At 42.4% G+C, this 24,329-nt stretch overlaps 2 protein-coding genes across 2 annotated transcripts; one reads left to right on the top strand and one right to left on the bottom strand.

Annotated features, from left to right (window-relative positions):
• The first annotated feature begins 483 nt into the window (after positions 1-483).
• BPHL (biphenyl hydrolase like) lies at positions 484-19,655 on the top strand. The gene is made up of 7 exons (XM_058817591.1): positions 484-606; positions 3,527-3,630; positions 5,618-5,784; positions 9,915-10,068; positions 12,374-12,505; positions 16,137-16,260; positions 19,248-19,655. The coding sequence occupies exons 1-7, from the start codon at positions 497-499 to the stop codon at positions 19,333-19,335; spliced, it is 879 nt and encodes a 292-aa protein (XP_058673574.1). The 5' UTR covers positions 484-496; the 3' UTR covers positions 19,336-19,655.
• LOC131566224 (tubulin beta-1 chain) lies at positions 19,587-22,340 on the bottom strand. The gene is made up of 4 exons (XM_058817482.1): positions 22,226-22,340; positions 21,485-21,593; positions 21,097-21,207; positions 19,587-20,888 (listed from the first exon to the last, which is right to left on the bottom strand). Exons 1-4 carry the CDS (start codon positions 22,280-22,282, stop codon positions 19,828-19,830), a joined length of 1,338 nt encoding a protein of 445 aa, XP_058673465.1. The 5' UTR covers positions 22,283-22,340; the 3' UTR covers positions 19,587-19,827.
• Between the last annotated feature and the right edge of the window lie 1,989 nt (positions 22,341-24,329).

Below are 24,329 nucleotides of genomic sequence, written 5' to 3'. Positions count from 1 at the left end.
GCTGCTCCCCGACGGTGCAGCCAAGCACCTGCACGGCGCTGGGCGCTGCTCTGCTCTTGGAGGCGGCTGGAGAGAGCAAACCCCTTAACCCTCGCTTCGTGCTCTCAAACGGGGGCAGCACTATCCCTGCCCTGGCTCCAAGGCGGGATCAGGAACAGGGGAACGACCCGGCGGGAGGGACCAACAGACCTGCTCCGGCCCCCCACTCCCGCCGGGTGGCCAATCAGCGCCACGGGGGGCGGGGCCACAGCATAGAAGCCAAACCCTTCTCGTCCTGCCCTGAGTGACAGCAGCAGCCACCAATCAGAGCGCGGACAGCGCACCGCCCCGCTCCCTGCACAAGCCCCGCTGGTGGCCCCGTCTCCCCGCCCGGCGGGGAGGGGAAGGGAGGCGGGACACGGGACGGGAGGCGGGCAGGTCCGCCTTCTCCTTCCCTCCCCGCCAGGCCGGCCCGCGTTCTCCTTCCCTCCCCTCCAGACCGGCCTCACTGTGTGCAATGTTTTGCCGGAGCGCGGGCCGGGCCCTCCGGGCTCTGGCGCTGCTGCAGTTGCAGCCGCCCGCCCGGGCAGCGCCGCTCACGGCCCGGGGACCGGCCGCCTGCTACGGGTAAAATCCACAGCCGCCTCCTTCTCCCTTTCCCCAGCTCCCTCCTCGCTTCCCGCGGCTTGGGGAAGGGGGTGTTTGTCAGCCAGGCGGCGGGATGGACGAGGCGTGTTAGCAGAGGGGGTGGCGCAGCGGATCGGGAGGGTGACAAGGTGGCAAAGCGGGGACTCGGGCCGTGTCCTGAGAAGCCTGCTCCTGCTTTCCCTGCAGGATCCCCAAGGATCCGTACCAGGGCTCCGCAGGGCAGGACGTGCCCTGACCGCCTGCCCTCGGCCACCTGCTGCTGGTAAGGGTGGCCAAGAGAGCACATGGATCTAATCTAGATCATGCTGCTTGTTCCGCAGAGGAAAACTGACATAGTGCTGCCTGTTACCCTTGCACAGATAAAGAGCAGGTCGTATTGTAGCACAGCTGGAACAGGGGTAGTTCCCAGATTGAGCTGCGCTCCTGCAGGGTACGAGGTGAAGCACAAGATCTGCCCACTCTGCATCTGTGCTGCCTTGGTAAACGTAGGCAGTGTGTATCCAATGCTCCTCAAAGAGTTATACACATTAACGTTCCTGATTCGAAATATCACGGTGGTTTTTTTGTTTTACCAGAGTTTCCAATTCTGTCAACCAACAAAAGAAACATTCTTTATGAAAACTTAACAGAAGTGAAGTCATCCTGATGACAAGTAAACTGATGAAGTGATTTCAAACTCACAGAAGTTTGGTACTGCGAGGACTAAGTACACCTGAGGTGTTGCCAGTTCCAATACAATTTCTCAGTGGATAAAAAGCCCAACTCATTTGTTGATAGTCCAAAAAGTATTGAAAATACCCTCCTGCATTTCAGTGGACTTCACACCGAGGCATAATCCAAGAATGGAAAAGCATCACAGACTCAGCAAAATTCTCAAGGCCCTGATGTTAATAATTAATCCTAAAAACGTAGAACTATGTGAAAAAAAATTTGAATCAGGAAAGCAGAATATATAACTCTGTCTATTAAACTGTATGTTCCTGTTTTTAAAAAAGTAACAAGATGTTGATTATTTCTGTTTTGTTAGGAACTGAAAGTGGCTTGGCAATTATAAGCAAAAAACCTCAACATAAGCAAAAAACCTCATAGGCATAAAACCTCAACACATAATTATTAAAATTTTATAAGAACAATGTGCTGATAGACTGTGGCAAGTACTATAATAAAATACCTGTTAAAATTAATGACAAACTAAAAGATGGCATATGAAAAATAAAAAAAAAAACATATAAAGAAAAAAGTGGAAGTCAGTATTCAAAAAGGGGCTAAGGCAGCCATATGAGTGCTACATGCAAAATTTGAATTGTGAGGTGTATAAACCACATCAAATATGATACATGGACTATAAGGAAGTTTAGCATTACAAGCAAACTATCATTTGGATCCCATTAGCATAGCAATTCAGCAAAACTCACCAAAGTGATAATTACACAAATAATTTCTTTGTGCTGTACTCTTGCCACAGATTTGTACTCCAGTTCTCAAATTGGATCTGTACATAAGAAGCTGATACTATTCTGCACAGTCACAGCTTTTATTGAGGCATGTGGCATGATGGGTTACATAGACCCAAGTTTTGTGTAAAATCAAAATTGGCTTTGTGTTGAAGAGGTTCTGTGGTTTAACTGCCACCTATGTATTGGGAACATGAGTCTGCAAGCTATTGTTCATTTTTCTTCTAAAAAGGGTGTAAATTATTGGGATTGTTTTTACCTGTAATCCACCACTTTCAACTCTATACATACTGTAACTAGTTCAGACTTTATATATTTAAATTAAATTGTTAATGAATTGCTCAGTGCATATCAAGGAATAGAGATTGTTATTGTATCTAAAACTGGAAAACAACATGTCTCTATGCACATGAAATTCACAGTGATTGAACTCATGGGACATCAGTATTTAATCTAGATAAAATTATGGCTACTCAATAGGTAACCAAATTGCAAGATTTTTATCATATTAGCTTTAAATAAAATGAATTAGGCTGTTGAAAAGATGTTTTGCAACCATTAGGGCACAAATTTGCCTGGGAGAACAGATGTAATAGTTTATACTGTTAAGAAGATACTTTGAATCTGTGCTACTTCTGCTTCTCACTAGGGGCTTGTATCTGGACATGGTTTCTTGGGTCACTTATTTGCATTTACAGATATGTCCTGCTTTGTACTCAAGATGAGTGTAGGGGTCTAAGTGTTGGGGCTGAGAGATGGCCTGTGCAGTCGGTTTCTGTGGTGGTTTTTTTGTGTGTGGATTTATTGCTCATGTGGTATTTTCCAATTAAGTGTTATATCCTGGTGAGATTACACTGACAGAAATATTATTATCACATTCTTCTTCTCTGCTCTCATCTCAGTGCAAAATGGTTTTCATTCCAGATCCTGTGGTTCATGAGGAACAGCAACAATAGATTGTGGTTTCTCTGGCAGATGAAGAGGCTTGGTTTAGTAATAGCAAGGTGAACATGAGCCATGTTGAAAGTTATGCTGTGACAGAATGAGGTTTCTCCCCTCTAATGTATTTATTTCAATGTTTCTGTAGCCATGTAAAGCTGCTTCTGTATATTCCTGGTTGTACCATCAAGATTGTTTTCCCACCCCCAAGCCTTTAGCCTAGGTAGGAATATACCTAGGGATATTAAGTATATTAAGCCTTTAGCCTAGGTGTGAATATATATCATAGTGGTCATAGTGGTCACAACTGAATAATTCTCTGCTCCTGAGAAGCTTTTTTTAATCTTCTATGCACCCATGAAAGGCAAGCAACCCATTAAAATCTCACAGTGCTGTCATTAATATCTAGGAAAAGTATTTATTCTGTATTCCTGGAGTGACTGGGAAGTAATAAAAATTAACTCTCTGAATCTTTTCCTATTTCTCTCCTTTTTCCCTATACCTAGTACTTCAATAACATCTGCCAAAATCCAAGTGAATGGAGTCCACCTGCATTATCAGCAAACAGGAGAAGGAAGCCATGCAGTTCTTCTGCTTCCAGGAATGCTAGGTTTGGAGATTTTATCTTCTTTGTAGAGCAACCACTTCTTTATCCATTTGGTCTCCAGCAAGAATGCACAAAACTATTTTGTAATGTATTCAACACCTGATTTATGGAGCATTGCCATTAAAAAAAATTGCTACACTTAAAACAGAAGGGGAAATGCAGAGTTGTTGCCATCAGTTAACAGTTTTTAGAAGGTTTCATTTATTTTACCAGTCACCTTTTATACAATGTCTTGACTTACCTAGCGGTCACTTGCACTTTTGGATTTAACTGTGCAAAGATGGTGTCCAGGACAGGTGGCAAATAGCTACGCAAAGTGGAAAATAGCAGAAGGGGGAGAAAAAAATCAGGTCAGCTATATTTGTTACACAGAGTGAATTATGCATTCCTCTTTAGAAGCTGGATGGATTTCAACTGAATTTATAGACATAATGTAACCCTTACAGTTTATTATGAAAAATTCACTGTTAACATTATTTTTTTTGCTTAAAGATGTATTTTCACATCATTAAGATTCTCAGTGGTTTTTTGAGATGGACAACAGGTTCTGCTGGCTAAGTGGTGTTCTGTCCATTGAAAATGCTGTTTTTGATATCAGCCTTTTAAAATTAACACAGCCTATTTTTTCTGGGTTCTTGCAGTTTTAAAGGATCCATCAGACTTACCAACAGTTCATGGCAGGCTGTCAGTAGGACTGTTACTGTGCTCAGAGTTGGGCAAATGATTAATTGAATTGCTGGATAAGATGATAACATGTCAAGAACTGAAGAGCAGGAAACATTTGTTCTTCTTGGCAGCAACGTTTTCAGGTCTTCATGAAGTGGTTCTTTCTTTCAAAGAATTCTCAAGGGGAGAGTGGAAAAAATTTAATACTAGTCATCCTTCAAGTATTTCAAAATATGAAAAATATATTTCAATCTATTGATTTTAAGCAGCTTTTTAAACTAGCAATACTATTGCCAATACAAACTCTTTAAACAGAAATAATATATTTCTTCACTTGTGAGCAATATTATTGTTATTGATGATTATTTATTATTATTTTGCATACATTTCTATCATCATAGCAGGCTATATAAAGCCTTTTTTATAACTTAGATCTGTTGAGGGTATCTGAGGACTGATTTGTCCAAGTAAACAGAAACAATAACCTTTTACATGCCTTTAAATGACCTTTTTAATATAGCAATGGATGTATTTCATATTTCAGCACATTAAATTTGAACAAGTTTTAATCAAATAGCATTTGATACTATTACCACATGACCACAATACAAACAACACAGACTGCAGTCTTACCTTCATGCTAGGTTACCTTCATTCATAGATAGCTTAGTGCAATAGACAGGAGTACTTCATGTTTAAACCCTTTGAAGGTCTGAGTAATTAATGAAAGAAATGTTTCTGCATCAGAAAAATGGCTGTATTTGGCTTATTTCTACATACTAGAAAAATAAAATTATATAATTTTATGCTTCTGTGTCACCACAGTCTCCTCAGGCAGCAAAGTATTTAAAGGTCAGCTTTAAGCACCAATAGAGATGCTTTATCAAATCATAACTGTGTGGCACAGTACTTTTCACTTACAAATTTATAGCAAAATATTCCTGCTCTCTCAGTTTCCCCTGTATTGCCCAGGTAACATGGGCAATTAAATGCCCACATTTAAATCTGTCTAATATAAATCCCTACTCAGGTACTTCAGTTTCAGATACTGTATTTAATCATATGTGAGAATGCTGTTCTTGAATAACCTTTCATACCTACCAGAAAGGGTTTGCTCTGAAAGTACTGCAGATGCTTCTAAAGATTTTAGCTGTGGCACTTCCTGTCTAAGAGTGGCAACGAATACTGACAATTAAAGAATACACTTGTTGGGTAATCTCTTATTTGGAATAAAGTTACAAGATTTCCCCAGTTTCCCTTTAGAGTATGTATACTATGTTTGCAGTATGGTGGTTAATAAAATTGAAAAATTACAATGTTTCAGGGAGTGGTCAAACTGATTTTGGACCGCAGCTTAAGTCTATGAATAAGCAACTTTTCACAGTTGTTGCTTGGGATCCTCGGGGTTATGGAAAGTCCATTCCTCCATCTCGGGACTTTCCTCCAGATTTCTTTGAGAGGGATGCAAAAGATGCTGTGGATCTTATGCAGGTAAATCTATTATTAAATTTTTATTATTTCTTTTTTTTTTTTTTAAGCTGTTTTCCTTAAATGTTGAGAAGGAGGAATGTTGTTTCCAGCAGACAGCAAATTATGAAAAGACCATACAAATGTAGGCTTAAAAGTGAGCATATACACACTATTCCAGAAAATATTTTCTTCTTCCACCTATTCTGCAGGATGCATAGAGGTTCAGCAGTAGGAACTAATATAGAGCAATATGATTTTATTCTAAGACCCTGCCCTAAGAGGTTTGCAGCCAAGAACCATATAAGTGTAGTTAAATGTGTGTGTAAGAAACAAAATCTATGCAAAGTAATTTAATTGAAGGGATTACCATACTGAAGGCTCTTAGAAAATTTTCTATCAAATAGAATCTTGGCATTTTGCCTTGAGCAGCCCATTATAAGCAACATTTGATTCTAAAAATTAACTTGATGCTTTGCATTTTACAGCATATTACTGAAGTAATTTTTGTGGGAAATCAAAGGCTTCCTGTGACCATACCAAATCTTACTAATTAATACAGCTATTGTGGTTATAAATAATATGGCCTAAAGCTGTTATGATTTATCCTTCTTGAAAAATCCTTCAGATTTTTTATTCAAATCTGTGTTTCTCTTTTATTCTGTCCTATAACTGCTGACACTATTTTCTGGTTTAGCTTTAGCTAATATTCTGGCATTTTTATATTAGGATATACAGTCTCTTTGGTCATGTTAAGAAAATTGGCGGAGCATTAAAATTCCAAAAATATGAGGCAAGATTCTGACAGTCAGTCCAACTGTATTTCTATAATAAACAATAACCTTTCTGAAAACCCATCTGAAACTGGAAATGTGGCCTTCCAGGTGGATTCTGCATAGTGAAACAAAGTAAGTCTGACAGCAGAATCGGGATTAAGACACAGATTTGCCCTCTAACCATAAAAGCTATCTCTCTGTACTGTAAATCTTCAATTTCTTCTGCTACACTAGCAAAGAAAATAAAGATGCTGCCATGAATAGGTGACAAACTTGCAGTCTAAATGGTTGTCCCCCTTTCTTGTCTCTGATCAAATACTAATAAATGCAAAATATTAAACAGAGCTTTCCCCAAAGGGAATGTAACCACGTAGCTTCCAGCCAAACAGAACAGCAGCCTACCAGTCTCTAGAGCTGCCAAAGCAAATGAGGCATAGCATCCTGTTTTTTTGTAGATGTTTCTCAATATAAGCATATAATAAAAACTTACTAAAGTATTTCCAAGCGTGGGAGACTAGCTGCTATTTTAGGATATTACAAAGGATAGCACAAATCCCAAGGAATCATTCCAACTATGATTTCAAGAATATAATGGTTTATATACATCATCCAGCCTACAATCAGCCAAAAAACACATCCATATGAGCGAGCCTTCAGAACTTTTTTCTAGTCTCCTTCAGATTCTGGTGTCTCTGCTGGAACTGTGAGTGATGCAAGGTTTCTGTGAAATAACAAAAGCTGAAATTCTGCAGAGTATTTAGGACCTTTATGCAGAAGGCTCTGTTCTGTATCTGTGTGTGTGTTCTGCGAAGGACTTTACTTGAAATAAAAGGAGTATAATGCACCTGAGCCCACTTTGCTGCCCTCTACCCCAATGTTTAGTGCTAGCAAAGTCAATAGCATTAAAACAGTCATTAGGGAAATAATTAGTGTTGATATTTAAGAAGTTCTTACTCTTCAGAGCCACTGTCCTAGCAAAAGGATGGCCTTGAGCTTTTGTACGTTTTTGTAGATCAACTGCAACTTTTGCTTCTGCTACACTCCCTGTGGTGCAGTGAAAACATACATGCAGTGCAGAGTGATGTTGTATTGCAGCTCACTGCTGTATGTGCTCATTGGATTGCATTTCACAGAGGCCTGGATGGAGGAGGTGACTTCTAAAGAGATTTTTTTTCACTCACTGAGTAAAGGCAGCACAAAATCACCCATAAAACTCTGCTGTGCAATCAGTTATTTTTTCAGGTTATTGCCCATGCTACATTAGCAACCTGTACTGTAAATAGTTAAAAATTAAAGCAAGCAAAAGTGCACACCTTATTCAGCACATCTGTTACATCACATTGTTTTTCTGAAGGCTGCAAAGGATAAATTAAATTCCTCCTGCTGGAAAGGCATCCTGAGATACCCCAAAGAATGCATCAAGATAAAGGCTAGTAAACATGAGAAATACTGGAGGCAAATAGATCTCAAATAACCTAGCATGAAGAACAAAAATTTAATCAGCTATTCCATCCTTCAGCCAGCTTTGAGCTACATCATTTGTTATTGGCAGTAGAGAAACAGTAGCAACATCAAAATTTAACCTTTACAAGCACTGCTGCAAACCCCCAAAATCTGCCAAGACACCAGGAGCCCTTGAGCAGCACAATAGTGAAAGTTGGACTAAGATGAACTACTTCTTCATCAGACCAGGGCCAACTTCTGATCAACTGCAAAAATTCAAAGTTCTCTTTTCTTGCTATTGAGCTCTCACTTTACATGTCCCTTTCTTTCCTCTACCTTTTTTCTTTTCTGTTTAGTAATTACAGCTTTGCAGAGTGAAATCTAAAATTGGTGGAAACTACAGTGAGCAGAATAATGAGGATAAAGGCGAAAAAATAAAAGCCTTATAGGGATAGAAGTCTGCTAAATATTGAGTTGATTAGTAAAGTTGTGACTCACTTGAGCATTAAGTTTACAAGCAAAGTAGAAACTTCTTTTTCTCCCTCTGTAGTTGTTTCTCTCATTGCCTGGATTTTTGCTTTCTTCTGTCACAACAAAGCGGGCCTGGACTTCCGACATCACCAAGCAGCAAAGCAACTCATTCAACTAACTTGCTCGTTTATCCTGCAAAAGCACAATACACTCCTTGATTACATCTAAAAGGTTGTAATTTCTGCAGAACAAAAGCAAAAAAACACTGCAAAATATATTTCTTGTGAATGAGTTCACAAACCGCAGTTCCTATATGCAAAACTTCAAGTACTGCTTAACCATTGAACCACCATCATCCGTCTACAACCTTCAGATGAGTGCCTTTACCTTCCCCACTCTTTCTCCACTGCACATAACACACACAAAATTCTCTCACCTGTGACTGTCAGTACTCCCTATGACCTATAGTGATTATAAGGAAACAAGGTTTTCAAATTCTAGTAGAAATCATTATCATGGAATCACAGAACAGGAGTTGGAAGGGACCCATCAGGATCATCGAGTCCAACTCCTGGCCCTGTGCAGGACACTCCAAGAGTCACACCATGTGCCTGAGGGTGTTGTCCAAACGCTTCTTGTACTCTGTCAGGCTTGGTGCTGTGACCACTGCCCCGCCACCCTCTAGGTGAAAAACCTTTTCCTGATATCCAACCTAAACCTCCCCCAACTCTTCCCATGCCATTCCCTTGGGTCCTGTCACTGGTCAGAATGAATTAAGGTCTTGGTTGTCATATTTTTTGCCTTAAGCCTTCCTTTTGAAGAAAGAGGAATTTAGATGTTAATGTTTCAAATCGCAACTGGCCGTGAAGTAACATTTCAAACATACAAACTTCAAAAAATGTGAATAAGCAACTAAAATTTGATAAAATCCTTTAGAAAATACTTGAAGCATTTTTGGTTGTTACCAAAAAGCAGGGTATTTTAAGCTCAGATAGCATCAATAAACCAGATCACTGGCTTCCATTTTTCAAATCTTACACTTTTCTTTTTCTTAAGTTTAGCTTAATCTTACCATCCACACTGTGGTAGTCTTTGCCAGCTTTTACACAGATTCTTCAAATCATCAGGCTCTCTGAAAAGGTCTTTACTCTCCATTTTAAATCAGCTTTTCTTTTTTTGAAGGGCTTTTTAAAACACAGCAAGAATCTAATAGGACTACTGTCCATTTCATTAAAGAGTTAGAAAATTGAAATGGCAGGGGTAATTTCTTGTTTTCTAAATTTGACTTTTTAAAAGCATTTTTATGTATAGCAAGAAAATTATGTTTTCTAATTATAAAAACTTACTGTAGTTCAACTACATGGTGTTGTGCCTAAAACATTACAGTTCATTTTCAAGAAATATTTGACATTTGGCTGTAAATCCAGCTGATGATTTGCATGTAACTTTCTTGTATGAATCAAGGCACTGAAGTTTAAGAAGTTCTCCTTGCTGGGGTGGAGTGATGGTGGAATTACAGCTCTCATTGCTGCTGCAAAATACCCAAATCTTATCCACAAGTTGGTTGTCTGGGGAGCAAATGCCAGCGTTACTCAAGAGGATGTGAGAATTTACAATGGTATGTAAATGAATTCATTTACTTTCTACTTGACCCAAGGATCTTAGTCATGTGACAGCTAAGTGAAGACAGAGCTGAGGACACAACAAACCTAAAGAAACATGACACAAAATTCACTGCATTGTGAGGTATAGGGATAGATTTAAGTTATAATGAGAAACTCTCTAACAATTACTCTAAGGGTAATATAATAGATTTTTTAACAAGTCCTTACCAACTTAGCCTGATGAAAAGCAGAAGTTACAATATCTTATCAGTAGTTTTCAGGAAGTCAGAGGTTTGTTGTTGTAATAAATTTCTAAAAATAAATTCCAAATAGTGCTATCAAATTTCTTATCTCACATCTTACACAACCTTTTTAAAACCAGGTCCACAGATAATTACTGGGCTAGCTCATTACAGCTTTTGCCTCAAGGGGCTATATAATATAGACAGTAAGAAAATAAGTTCATAACTTACCTTTTAAGTTCAGGAAACAAATGAATCATTCAAGTAAATGTCCCAAGGTGTCTTTACCATTTGCATTCCTTCAGAGTTAATTATTATCATTAGAAAACCTTTGCAAAGTAAAGAAATAGGGGACTTCTGATCCTTATTCCACTCATGTGAAATAGAATCTGAGATCACTGCTCACTATAAAGAAAATTAGGAAGAAATGGCTGGTGAACTCAGAAAGGGGCCATATTTCCTGTTGAACATAGAAATGAAAAGAGTTAACCATGTCAGCTCTCAACAAATGTAACCCAGTATGATTTCATTTTAGTGAGTGGAGTTTGACTTATACCAGCTGTTCAATCTCTCTTGCTTCAGCAAAATTACAAGTGTATGTATTGCACATCTGTATTTACCTCACCTATACTAAAACTAAAATTGGCAGTAGCAGTAGTAAGATATTTTTTAGTTCAGAAAGCAAAATGCTTTTTAGCTCTGTAAAATGCTTTATTTCTTTACATGCTTTTATAGTTATGATTTTTTGTTGTATAACTATGAAATGCACATCTCCCTACACAACAGGCTAAAATGTAAAAGAAAAATTTAAAAAAACCCCAAAAACAACAACAAAAAGTGCCCTATTTACATGGAGCACCCACTGCAATATTGGCCTTTGTCCTTTGTAAATTGTTGCTTTCAACATCTCTCCCTGGCTGATAGAGCTCAGAGATTAGCAGCACAAGTCTTCTACAACTGGCTCGTCAGTGCATGTCAGCTGCATTGGAGGGTTTGGCAGGAAAGAAAGGTGTTGATTTGGTATCCGTGTCCTTTCAACATTGGCTTCTCCCTTCTCTTTTTAAATGAATGCCAGCCACAAGGATAAAACAGTAGGTTCTATATGAGAAACCATTGCTCAGTAGCACCTAGCCTGGGGTGAGCAGACTCATTTCCAACCAGATGTTATAAAATACTCTCAGTCACTGCTACCTCTGTCATTTGGCTGGACAGGTTCTCTTTGTTAATTAACACCTCACTCCTTTCTTCCCTTAATTCCCTTTTGAAACCAATTAAAACCTTTGCTAGTGGCATGTTTTGCAGTTTGATGATTCAGTACTGTGCTGTTCTCTGCTGTGCCAACTTTTTCAGATTTTGTCAGTACAAAGCTGTACAGCTGGAATGTAGTTTAGTGAAAAGAACCCTTTTGAATAGCTAGTTTGTGAGCAGTACCAAAAATTTTAGAGGAAAAAATAGAAAAATCTGATAAATAAATAACTAAAATGTCAGATTATTTGTACAGTTTTAGCCAGCCTGCCATGAGTCACAGATCTCTATTGAGTCACTTGTTTTTGTGTAAAACTATGGCAAATGTACCATGATGTCAGCTTGCTGGAATGCCTTAGTAAGAGCTTCCTTCCTCTAAGAGTTAGTAGGAGCCATGGAAGAACTTCCATCCATGAGTTGATGCAAAAGGCTGGAGGATATGAAAAAGAACTGCCAGGTCTAGAACACTGTTATGAAAAAATCCTATTTTTGTACACAAGGTAGCCCTTGAACTTCTCTTGTGAAAGCCCTCCAGAAAGAAGCATCAGAAGTTTTAGGACTGAGTCCTTTGAATAGGATGCTTTTTCTGGTTTTCCTTGTGACAAGGAAAATAATAACAAGATGTTCCTCTACAACTGAGAAGACCACAGCAGAGGTTGTACTACTGTCTTTTTTACACTCTTTCCATACTATGAATTATTTGAAATATTCATTGCAGTTTCAAGTTTGAAATACATATTTGCAGTCTGGTTTGAGAACTTCTCCATATTAGGTGTGGTTTGGACCTTTTTGCTGGAAAAGACATAACATATTTCAACTTTATTTTGTGCAGGCATCCGAGATGTTTCAAAATGGAGTGAAAAGGTCAGGAAACCACTGGAAGAGCTGTATGGCCATAAGTACTTTGCAGAAACCTGTGAGGCTTGGGTAGATGGAATATCACGCTTTGCTGAAAATTCAGATGGTAAGGCTTTCACAATATTGAACTGAGGCAAGTAGAGGAGCAGGCAGTTCTGGATAAAAAAAAATGTAACAGTACTTCTAGCAGCCAGTAAAAGAAGGACTCTGCATATGGTATAAAAAGCTGGGTCTGACTCACACTCACACTCATCTACACAATTACTCTGTAGATGGTTCACAGAACCAGAAAGGTACAAAGGAAAACATTTCTGGAAAACATTAGCTGCTGAGGTTCTCCTCCTGTTCCACCACAAAACTGCACTATTAAGCCATTGCTTTTGTGCAGATTAAATAGGAAGGATTCTGCTCAAGCAGAATCTTTCTCTCCTCTTCTGTCTCTGTGTCAAAGGATTATCTCTTGGTGACATAGTTAAGATGTACCAAAATTAAGGCATGCTCCTTTCACTTGTTGCGAAACAGAGCTGAAGAACTCTTTCAAACCTTGTAGCATGTGAGTTAAAAAAGAAGGGACTTCAGATTTTGATAACTCAAAATTTAAAAAACACATTTTAAAAACACTATTGAAGCAGCTCAGGTATTTAAAAATAAAACAAAAACAAAACTACACAATATAGCTTTTTATCCCTGAAGATTTCTGCAGTTACTCTTTATAGACCTTTTCAGCCAAGGATACTATGAATAATAATTTGCAGTTCTATTTTGATTCAGAGTGAATTTGCTTTTAATTTGCCTAAAGCAGTAATTCATAATGTATTAAAAAAAAGGAGTTTGTAACTCATATACACATTTTTCTGTAACTCTGATAATGAAAGATAGAAGGTAATGTACATTAACAGGCAGCAGGTACTACAGGGAAAATATTCCTTCATGTCATATTTTTTCCATAAATTTTTGTATAGGATCAACACAGGACTAGGACTTTTCCTAGTAATGTGATGTAACAAATTATGTTGCAATTTTATTTTAGCTTTTCTGGAATCTCCTTAAAACTATTTTTTTCTGAAGTGCAAAGCCCAGGCTGGTGAATCTGTGGCTGTGACATTGCTTCACTGCCTGCTCATGCCTCAGACACTGAGATAAAGTGACTGTGAAAAAGAAGCCACCAAGAAACATGTAACAAGGAGCTGAATTATCTAGATGCTGAAACTGGGTCAGATATTGGGAGAAGCCTAATGTTTGCTTCGAGAGACGAGCAGCCATCAGACTGCAGGATTTTTTCCAGGGGAAAACAAGTTTTCCAACTTGGATTACAGACAGGCCACTTTGCAATTAAACTTAAAACACTGTAACAAAGGCACAGATACAGCAGATATAAGAAAAGCTGTTAATAAAACCCATCAGAGATAAAGGGAGGACAGCAAACCCAATGTTGGCCAAAACCTCAAGCTTTTTTAAAACTAGACTGTTTTCCCTGAATGAGACAGCTCTTAGTGTAAAATACCATAAGAAATGAACTTTTAGAAGGAGCTAACAATTTGTGAAACTGAGTAAGTTGCATAAAGTTGCAACATCCAAGATTCTTCTTGCTGTTCCCATACTTTTAGAATAAAAATAATTTAATGGTTTTAGTACAATACAGTTTTAGGACTGAAAACAAGGAAATAATAGTTTGACTGTGAACTATGTTCCTAGATAAATAACCTAAATTTACTTGGAGCTTGTTGTGAAAAATAGTCAACATTTCTGCAGGTATTAGAGGACTATGGGTAAAATATTCTAAATGAAAATATTTAACCAGTAGAATTCCAAACAAAGGCTGCATAAATAACCAAATAATTGGAAAAACTGTGAGACAGCTTCTGACTTTAGCGCTAAGGAAAATGTGCATGTATGAGCATTAATCTTGCAGCTGTTGGTAGCTGCAAGGTGACAATTGCAAATAGACTAAGTTATCCCAAGGAAAAACAGAAAATAAAACCCCTTGAAGATGTTTTGCCCAAAGATTGCTTTGCAAGAATGTGGGAAGTTAGGCAGTGAGTTTGAAAACTGGGTTACTAAGAAATCAGGGAAAAAAGGGGAGAAAATTCAGAAAAGTCTCTAAGTAAAACCATTACAATTCCTTCTAATGAGATTAATGACTAGAAAACAAAATTATGAATGGGTGGGGAAAATAACTTTTGAATAGCTTTAGTACAATTCATATCAAATGGTTATGCATTTGTGCTGAGTTTGCATGGCCAGGTTTTGGTACCAGGGGGGCTGCAGGGTGCCTAGAAGCTTCCTCTGTGTCTGGCAGGGCCAATGGCAGCCTGCTCCAAGATGGACATACCACTGGCCAAGGCGTGATGGCAGTAACAGCTCTGTGAAAACTGACTTAAGAAGGAAAAAAGTTACTGCACAGATGTTACTGCAGCCAGAGAAGAGCAGGGTGAGAATAAGTGAGAGGAACAACTATGCAGCCACCAAGGTCAGTGAAGAAAGAAGGGAAGGAGGTGCTCCAGGACCTGAGATTTCCCTACAGCCCATGGTGCAGACCCTGGTGAGACAGCTGTGCCCCTGCAGCCCATGGAGGTCCACAGGGATCCAGCTGCAGCTCTTGGAGGAGCCCACACCAGAGCAGGTGGATGCCCAAGAAAGGGCTGTGTACCTGTGGGAAATCCATGCTGGAGCAGGCTCCTGCTGGGACCTGCAGAGCCATGGAGAGAGGAGCTCACACAGGAGCAGGTTTCCTGGTAGGACTTGTAACCCAGTGGGGAACTTAGGCTGGAGCAGGCTGTGCCTGAAGGACTGCACCCTGTGGAAAGATGACTCACCTTGCAGCAATTTGTGGGGAACCACTGTTTGTGGAATGGATTCATGTTGGAGAAGTTAATGGAGAACTGCTGCCTGTGGGAGGGACCCCACACTGGAGCAGTGGAAGGACTCCCTGAGGAGCAGCAGGAACAACCTGTCATGAACTGACCTCAACCCCCACTCCCCATCTCCCTGCACCACAGAGAGTCAGAAGGTAGAACCCAGGAAGAAGCTTCTAAGATTTATTTTACTTCTCATGATCCTGCTTAGATTTTGTTAGTAATAAATTCAGTTAATATCCCTGAGCTGACTCTGTTTTGCCCACAATGGTATTCAGTGGGTGCTCTCTCCTAGTCCTTATCTCAGCTTGGGAACCTTTTACTCTGTTTTCTCTCCCCTGTCCACTTGTGGAGGGAGTGATGGGGGGCTCAGGTAGTTGCTTGGCATCCAGCTGGGATCAGTCCATTAGAACATTGCAGACAGCAATGGGCCTGGGAAGTGCAACAGGTGTGAGTGCAGCCTAAGTTAATTTGTTCTAAAAAAGTAGCAAATCTTGTAACCTGACAACTGCTGTATCAAAATGTAGGTTAAGCTGAGGGCCATAAAACTCTAAGGCTGAGAAGAACAAAGCTGGGAATGAGATTCATGTATTGGCTTTGAGGAGTCAAAGGGAGCCTGGGGGAAATGTGGAACAGAAGTACTTAATTCTCTGTATCCTTTTGTGCTAGTATCCATTAATAGAGCAAATTGCAGTGAAGTAAGATTTTGGAGAAAGATGTTAATTATAGTCCTGCTTACATAGTTCTGTAGATTAATCACACACAATCCACAAGGAGAGGCAATAGCTAGAGCCCAATGGAGTTCAGAGCCCTTTATGGAAGCAGTTTCATCTTTCATACAATTTTAAACCAAAGTGTGACCTTCGTTTGTTTTCTCCCTAGGTAGTATCTGCCAACAGTTGCTGCCAGATATTAAATGTCCCACATTTATAATTCATGGTGAGAAGGACCCTTTGGTCCCACAAGCTCATGCAGAATACATTCATAAGCACATCAAAGGCTCTCGGTAAGTTAAATGATGGAATTTTTATAAACCCTTGTTGAAGAAATGTAGTTCAAACTCACTGTTTAAGAAAAAGTATTTGGACAGGTTCTCTCTGCCACACAGAGAGCTATTCTAAACTTCCCTAGCAAGTTACAATGCAAATTGGGTAGCTGGACTTTCCTTGCAGTATAAAAAGTGAAGTATTTTAATGAGCTCCTTCCTAAAGCCCTCTGAGTGAAACGAAGTTCCTTTTCCTCTTTCCACTACACAAACTACTACTCCCTAAGCTTTATCAAAGCAAGCAAAGTTGTTATGACCATTGCATTCCTTTTGCTATAAGAGACCTCATTTCTGTCCTATTCAGCAGAACAAGGAATTTAGATGCTATGAATGGAGAGAGATTCCCAGTTATTAGAGAAACACAGTTCACTTCTGTTTGCTCTGCCCTAATAATGTGAACAACCTCAGAGTTCTGTTTCCACCTGTCCCATGAATTTTCCATGTTTTTAAGAAAAGCAGAATGAGGAAAAAAATGTGCAAGCATGCTCAGAAACATTACTATATAAACAAGAAAAATCTGCTTCATGTGTGTTGTGGTTTAACCTCAGATGGCAACTCAGTACTACTCACTCCCTCACTCACGGGATCAGGGACAGAATCAGATGAGTAAAAATGTTAAAAAACCAAACTCATGTGTTGAGATAAAGGCAGATTAATAGCTAAAGCCAATAATGCCAGCAAAGTAAAACAAGGACTTAACTCACTCCTCCCACAGGCAGGCTGGTGTTCAGCCATCCCCAGGAGAGCCAGGCTCCATCACACATAGCAGTTACTTGGGAAGACAAATGTCATCCCTCCAAACATCCCCCTTCCTTCTTCCCCCAGCTCTGTATGCTCAGCAGGATGCCATAGGCATGGAATATTCCTTTGGTCAGTTGGGGTCAGCTGTCCCAGCTCTGTCCCCTCCCAGCTCTTTGTGCACCCTCAGTCTCCTCCCTAGTGGGGCAGTACAAGAAGGCCTTGATGCTGTCCAAGCCCTGCTCAGCAATAATAGAAACATCTCTGTGTTATCAACACCGTTTCCAGCACAAATCTAAAACAGCCCCATAACAGCTACTGTGAAGAAAATTTACTCTATCCCAGCCAAAATCCAGCACAACGTGAAAATTCCAGAAAGGCTTCCTATAAAAAGCTGGGATTTTACCACCTGAATTTTCTTCATGAATTTGCACACAACTGCAAGCATTCTATTACTACTTAATAACAGACTGTGATGATTAGCAATGGAGAACAGAAGTAGTGGAGGGGGGCAAAGCATTTTTATGAATGCAAAGTGTAGGGAACTGTTTTGCTGATGTCATCTCAGTGCAAAAATGAATGATACCTCTAAGTCAGCCCTGCTGATCATAGTAATACATTCTGCTACAGGAAAGATGAGAACAAGACATCTTCCTCACAATTTCATGCAGGTGTTTGATTTCATGTCTGCTGATTTGTCACTCCTACATGCCCTGTTCAGAACACTTATCATCCTGCTTCATTTCACTGAGCTCCAAAATACTCTAGTTGCTGACTAAGGCAAATCATCCCAAGAAAATAGACAAGAATCTGATAGCTTCCCTTTGGAAGACAAGTTAAAGAGAAAACACTGTTAGAAATTGCTATCTAATAAAATGTTAAACAGTGATTCTTTCCATGCCTTTGTGCTGAAGTGCTCCCGTTTATGCTTATTTGTCAGAAAAGAAACCAGACTAATGGTGTTCTCAGAAATTAATGCTTGGGCATATGGTCCTATTCTTTCCTGGTTGCATTAGAGGTGCCAATTTTTCATTGTGAAGCAGAAAGAAAATCTTATATTCAGTATGTTTTCAGTAACACATGCTTCCACCATCAGTTTTTCTTGCCTTGACTTTTATGTAGTAGTAAAGTAGAAAAAGCTTCTTCTGATTACAGTGTAGATACATTGCTGGTTTCTCTCATGGTGAAAGAGTGTGCCATCATTCTGCATTTGAATGGCATGGCTGGAGTCTGGTAGCATTACAATAGTCAGAAACATTAATGGCAATAGGAGATTGCATGCACAGTGCTTTAGTTTGTGCATCTGTGTGCTGCTTACCTTACAAGAAACAGACTTCATGAAATTCACTAGAGAAGCTGGGTACGTTCACATGCTGCTGCGCTTTTCCCAAAACAAAACAGCACTTGGCACCACCAAAAGGAGGTGATCCCTCTTGCTATAGTGGGACTTGGAGGTGAAGGCAGCATAGTATAAGTCAAAATGGTTTTAGCTCTATAGGAACTGCTTGGTATGTGGCAAAACAAGACAATTTAAAGAATTTCCCACCTCCATATAAAGAAGTGTTCATCCCTGATATATAAAGTTTGTCTCAGATAGAAAGCAAAAGTAAGCAGAATTTTAGGCATGTCAAACTCATACTTGTATTATAAAAATTTAACCTTATTCACAGGTACTACTTCTAAGCTTTTGGCATAGCCAGAGAAGTTCAGACTTACCTTTTTATTTTAATGGATGAATGGTTTTAGATTACAATTGTCTTTTTGCAGAAAGATTAGACAAAGTACAAATACTAACCAAGTTTGGGTAATGACAAGAACTCTATGTTTCACTGCCTGTCACAATTACTGTTCTCTGAAAGAAGCAAAAGTGCTCAGGTACTTTACATACCTTTCAAAGATGCATCTTACATAAGTTTTGGAACTTATCTTCTCTGAAGATCACCTGAAGGTTTTCTAGAAACTGGGTCTAGGGCACAAAAATTTGGTTTAGGCTTATTTTATCCTCCCCAGAGTGGGACAAGTAGTATGCTTGCTGTTCCAACTGTTGCTGTGGTTCACATTCCAACCACACACATAAGGACAGTACTTAAAATGAGTTACTACAATTCCTTACTGGGTAACCAAGGGCAAGGAAAATGCAACAAGCATTTTAATTACCTATCCTCACAGAATAAAATGCATAATCAGCAGGGGTTTTTTTCTCTGTTAAGGTTGCTTCTGATGCCAGAAGGAAAGCATAATTTACACCTGCGTTTTGCAAAGGACTTCAACAGAGAAGTGGAAAATTTCCTACGCTGACATGAACTGTAAAGCAAGTCAGAGGTGCTTAGCCTTTGCCTTGTTTGGGAATTTTGGTTGGAATTTCCATTGCAATGGAGTTATAGGTAGGTTTGTGTCATGTAAGAAAAACATTAAACATATTTGCATGAGAAGCATATGTTTTAAGAACATGTAAGCCTCAGCAATCAGAGCATACCACTGTAGTGCAAGATTTCTGTAAACTTACGTGTTGCCACCCAGGCTAAACAGCTGTTCTTTGTCCAAATGAGGTGTTAAGAAAGACAGAAACCGTGACCTTGAATACATGCCTTTATGTGCTCTTAATATTAAAGGACAAAAAACATGGTAAGAATTAGGATTCAGAACTGTTACACTGAGAAATCTGGCAAAGTCACAAAAGCTGAGAGGATAATTGGGTACATAGTTTCTAGAAAACATGCTTCACCACCACTATCAGAAGTCATTCAGATGCATGCCTGCTTTACAGAAGTTCCTTTGATACCGGGCAGCTTAAGCCTCATCCTCCTCTCCTTCCTCTTCAAACTCGCCCTGCTCATCAGCAGTGGCATCCTGGTATTGCTGGTACTCGGAGACCAGGTCGTTCATGTTGCTCTCGGCCTCCGTGAACTCCATTTCATCCATGCCCTCGCCGGTGTACCAGTGCAAGAAGGCCTTGCGGCGGAACATGGCCGTGAACTGCTCCGAGATCCTCTTGAAGAGCTCCTGGATGGCCGTGCTGTTGCCGATGAAGGTGGCCGACATCTTGAGGCCGCGCGGGGGGATGTCGCAGACGGCCGTCTTGACGTTGTTGGGAATCCACTCCACAAAGTAGCTGCTGTTCTTGTTCTGCACATTGAGCATCTGCTCGTCCACCTCCTTCATGGACATGCGGCCCCGGAAGATGGCGGCCACCGTCAGGTAGCGGCCGTGGCGGGGGTCGCAGGCGGCCATCATGTTCTTGGAGTCGAACATCTGCTGCGTCAGCTCGGGCACCGTCAGGGCGCGGTACTGCTGGCTGCCACGGCTGGTCAGCGGGGCGAAGCCCGGCATGAAGAAGTGCAGCCGCGGGAAAGGCACCATGTTGACGGCCAGCTTGCGCAGGTCGGCGTTCAGCTGGCCGGGGAAGCGAAGGCAGGTGGTCACGCCGCTCATGGTGGCCGACACCAGGTGGTTGAGGTCTCCGTAGGTGGGAGTGGTCAGCTTCAGGGTGCGGAAGCAAATGTCATACAGGGCCTCGTTGTCGATGCAGTAGGTCTCGTCCGTGTTCTCCACCAGCTGGTGCACGGAGAGGGTGGCGTTGTAGGGCTCCACCACCGTGTCCGACACCTTGGGCGAGGGCATCACGCTGAAGGTGTTCATGATGCGGTCGGGGTACTCCTCGCGGATCTTGCTGATCAGGAGGGTGCCCATGCCGGAGCCCGTGCCTCCGCCCAGCGAGTGGGTCAGCTGGAAGCCCTGGAGGCAGTCGCAGCTCTCCGACTCCTTCCTCACCACGTCCAGCACAGAGTCCACCAGCTCGGCGCCTTCCGTGTAGTGCCCCTTGGCCCAGTTGTTGCCAGCCCCGCTCTGACCTGCGGGCCAGACCACAAGCCGCGTGCCACATCAGCGCCCCGGGGACAGACACAGGTGATGCCACTGCCCCTTCTCTCTGGGCCCCTCCCCTCTCTCCATCCCCACTCTGCCATGGGGATTCAGGCTCCCCAGGGTCACTTGCATACTCGCTCTGAGCCTTTTCTGTGTGTGGAGTTCTGGGAACTCCTCCGTGCCACAGTCACTCACCAAAGACAAAGTTGTCAGGACGGAAGATCTGTCCAAAGGGGCCGGAGCGCACGGAGTCCATGGTGCCGGGTTCCAGGTCCACGAGGATGGCACGGGGGACATACTTGTTACCTGTGGGGGGAACCAGCAGCAGCAGCAGGGTTACAGCCCTGCAGCAGGCAGCCGGTGTCACAGGAGCCCTGCTGGGCTCCCTTCCGCCTCCCTTAATTTCTCTGGAGAGACACTGTCACAATCAAGACTACCGTGTTATCAGAGCCTTTCTGAGAACAAAGGTCTCTTAGAGGAGTCGCTGGCAGATGACAGCACTTGTTCAGGGATATTTCCAGCCTCAATGAGCTGTCATGGCTGCCCCATTTATTTGAGGACATCTGAGCAAGCAGGCACTTACCAGCAGCTTCATTGTAGTACACGTTGATCCTCTCCAGCTGCAGCTCACTGTCCCCGTGGTAGCTGCCCGTGGGGTCAATGCCGTGCTCATCGCTGATGACCTCCCAGAACTAAAGGAAATTTTTGAAAAATGGCAATTAGCCATTTCCAGTGCCAGTGGAAACAGCTGGCCAGTGCCAATCACACACCCTCGGTGCACCCCATGCATTCCGCGGCCCTGACCACTCCCTCGCATGGCAGAGCAGCTGCCGGGTGGGAAGGTGAGTCAGTGCACAAGGGCTTCGCTGGCCGCAGCAGCTGAACTAGCAAGACGCTGACGAGCAGCCATAGCCCTGAAGTGCAAGTTAATTCCTTTGTAGCTTGTATCCAAAGGGTAGCCATCTCTGGCTATATCAATTTGTCATCCTCCCATTGTCTAGCATTGGCTTAAGACCCTGTAGCCACTACAAGATGGCAACACCCGCACACGTTCAGCGGTGACAGTGTGTGGCACTGGAACACTCCCGTTCCCTCCCTCGGCAGCCGGCGCCGTGGCCGCAGAGGGCGAGGCAGCGCGAGCAGGCCGGGCACGCCGGACGACAGCGCGGGCATATCCCTGCCCCGCCGCAGCTCCGAGCGGCACGGACCGGCACAGGGGCAGGAGTCACGACGCCTCAGCAAAGCCCGGGTCGCTTTTCATTTCGGGAAGCGCCACCCGCGGGTGCGACCTGTGGGAGCGCCCCGCTTCCGCGCCCGTCCGTACCTTGGCGCCGATCTGGTTGCCGCACTGCCCGGCCTGGATATGCACGATCTCACGCATGGTGCCGGTGTCCGAAGCTGCCCCCGCTGCTGTTACCGCCTCGTTCCACGCCGCTCCCGCACTCGCAGCTGCAGCAGCCGCGCCCCTCGCTGCCCCTTAAATGGGGCGGCGCGCTCCGCCCCGCCGGTGACGTGCGGCGGGAATGGCGGGGTGCGGGGCGGGCCCGGCATTGTCTCCCGCGCCCCGCTCGAGCTCCGCGTCCGCCTCCGGGTCCGGTCCGCTCCGGGAGGGGCAGGCTGCGGGCTCGTCCGCATGCTGAGCGCCGCTGCCTTGGGGTGCCGGGGGAACTTCGCCTTCAGCCGTCGGGGAAAAGGCCGGGATCGCATACGACGTGGCTTATCTTGGAGTGAAAAAGTGTAAAAGAAAACAAAACCGCCTAACTCGTCTTTGCACACCTGTTGGAACTCGTGCCCTTGCTTCCTTCGCCTCTACTACGCCACAGCAGCAAAGCACGTGCTGCTATGTTTTATTAGTACTCTCAAGCCTTTATTTCTAGCTCAGGCCTGCTTAATCATGTTTCAATATGTTTGAAGCTCAAGCATAATTTTTCCATAGCTCAGGCACCTGAAACAAGCAAAGATTGGGTGGTGATGTTCAAGCCCACAGCCAGTTTCAAGCAGAGAACTCTGGTTTAGGTAGTGCTGCTAAACCTGTATACAAGAGGCTCTAATTTCAGGAACATAGAGGGCTGGCATAAAATTTTATGCTGCTGCTAAAGAATGGCTTTTTCTGGGAGTTGTCCAGCAGAGATAGCAGTTTACCACATACAGGAATGTAATATGTCTTTTTTTTTTGAAAGTGAAGTTGCCTTCTTTGTTACCAGACACCTGCCACATCTCATTTTGGAAAACTTTGAATCCTGCTAGTAGCATCTCTGCTTGGTCTCTTGTAGGAAAAAAAAACAAAAACAAAAAACAAAAAACCAAAACAAACAAAAAAAAACCCACAAAACCAAAAAACAAAAACAAAAAAACCCCAAACCAAAACAAAAAAACCCAACAAAAACTGAGAAACGTACATGGTGGATGACCAAGGAAGGAGGAGCAGTTCAAGGACAACAAGGAGAATATAATTGAACCAACTAACCAACTGTGATACACAATGATATCTGCACTGCTGCCAAGGAGAGAAACAAATTTCAGCAGGGTCTATAACTGATTGTGCAGAAACTATTGAACTTGATTGTAAAATAGTACTTGATTCACAAGTCTAATTTTTTTTCAGAAGTGAAAGTAGCTTTGCTCCCCATCTGGCCACCCTGTTGAGGACAGCTTTACACTAGCACCAGGGAAGGGAGATGACAGCCCAAAGTGAAGCAAGGAATAGGTTGGTAAAGAGGAAGCAAAACAATGTGCCTTGTGTTCAGCATAATGGAACTGGAGAGAGTTCACCTTAAGAGCAACATAAAAGCACCAAGGGGACAGCCTGGTAATGCAAGCTCTAAAACTTTCCCAAGTATCAACAGGCTCAGCATAGTTTACATTGTTTATTTTGTGCAGGCTTTTGAAATGTCTCCTATGACATCCCTGTAGGCCAGTTGATGAGGTATGGCCTAGATAAATGGACAGTGAGATGGAGTGAAAACTGGCTGAGCTGCCAAGCTGAAGGGCTTGACATCAGCAACATGAAATTCATGTTGAAGTCAGGCACTGGTGCTGTACTTCAGTGGCTGATCCTTGGCCAACACCATTTAACTGCTTCATTTGTGAGTTTAATGGCAAGAGAGTGCACCCTCAGCAAGTCTGCTGATGATACAGAACTGGGAGGAAGGTCTGACACACCATGGGATTGTGCTGCCAATCCAGAGTGACCACAGTAGGCCGGAGAAATGGAGAAATGGATGGCTGACAGGAACCTCATGCAGTTTAACAAAGGGAAGTGCAAAGTCCTGTAGCTGGAAAGGAACAACGCACTCACTGAACCAGTACATGCTGAGGACCACGCAGATGGGAAGGAGCTTTCCTCCAGGCCAAAAACAGCTTGGAGATCCTGGTGGACACGAAGTTGAACATGAGTGAGCAGTGTGCCCTAACAGCAAGGGTTGTCC

The sequence above is a fragment of the Ammospiza caudacuta genome, chromosome 1, assembly GCF_027887145.1.
Source record: "Ammospiza caudacuta isolate bAmmCau1 chromosome 1, bAmmCau1.pri, whole genome shotgun sequence".
Lineage (NCBI taxonomy): Eukaryota > Metazoa > Chordata > Aves > Passeriformes > Passerellidae > Ammospiza > Ammospiza caudacuta.
The sequence above is the reverse complement of the archived record's forward strand: the minus strand, read 5'-3'. Positions and strand labels throughout refer to the sequence as shown.

What these genes read in the sequence shown, in the direction of transcription:
- BPHL (XM_058817591.1), top strand. Translation starts at nt 497, where the DNA reads ATGTTTTGCCGGAGCGCGGGCCGGGCCCTCCGGGCTCTGGCGCTGCTG. An exon ending in ATGCTGTGGATCTTATGCAG is followed by an intron (nt 5,785 to 9,914) that starts GTAAATCTATTA and finishes GTATGAATCAAG; the next exon opens with GCACTGAAGTTTAAGAAGTT. An exon ending in CTTTGCTGAAAATTCAGATG is followed by an intron (nt 12,506 to 16,136) that starts GTAAGGCTTTCA and finishes TTTTCTCCCTAG; the next exon opens with GTAGTATCTGCCAACAGTTG.
- LOC131566224 (XM_058817482.1), bottom strand. Translation starts at nt 22,282, where the DNA reads ATGCGTGAGATCGTGCATATCCAGGCCGGGCAGTGCGGCAACCAGATC. An exon ending in GCAACCAGATCGGCGCCAAG is followed by an intron (nt 21,594 to 22,225) that starts GTACGGACGGGC and finishes AATTTCCTTTAG; the next exon opens with TTCTGGGAGGTCATCAGCGA. An exon ending in GTACTACAATGAAGCTGCTG is followed by an intron (nt 21,208 to 21,484) that starts GTAAGTGCCTGC and finishes TTCCCCCCACAG; the next exon opens with GTAACAAGTATGTCCCCCGT.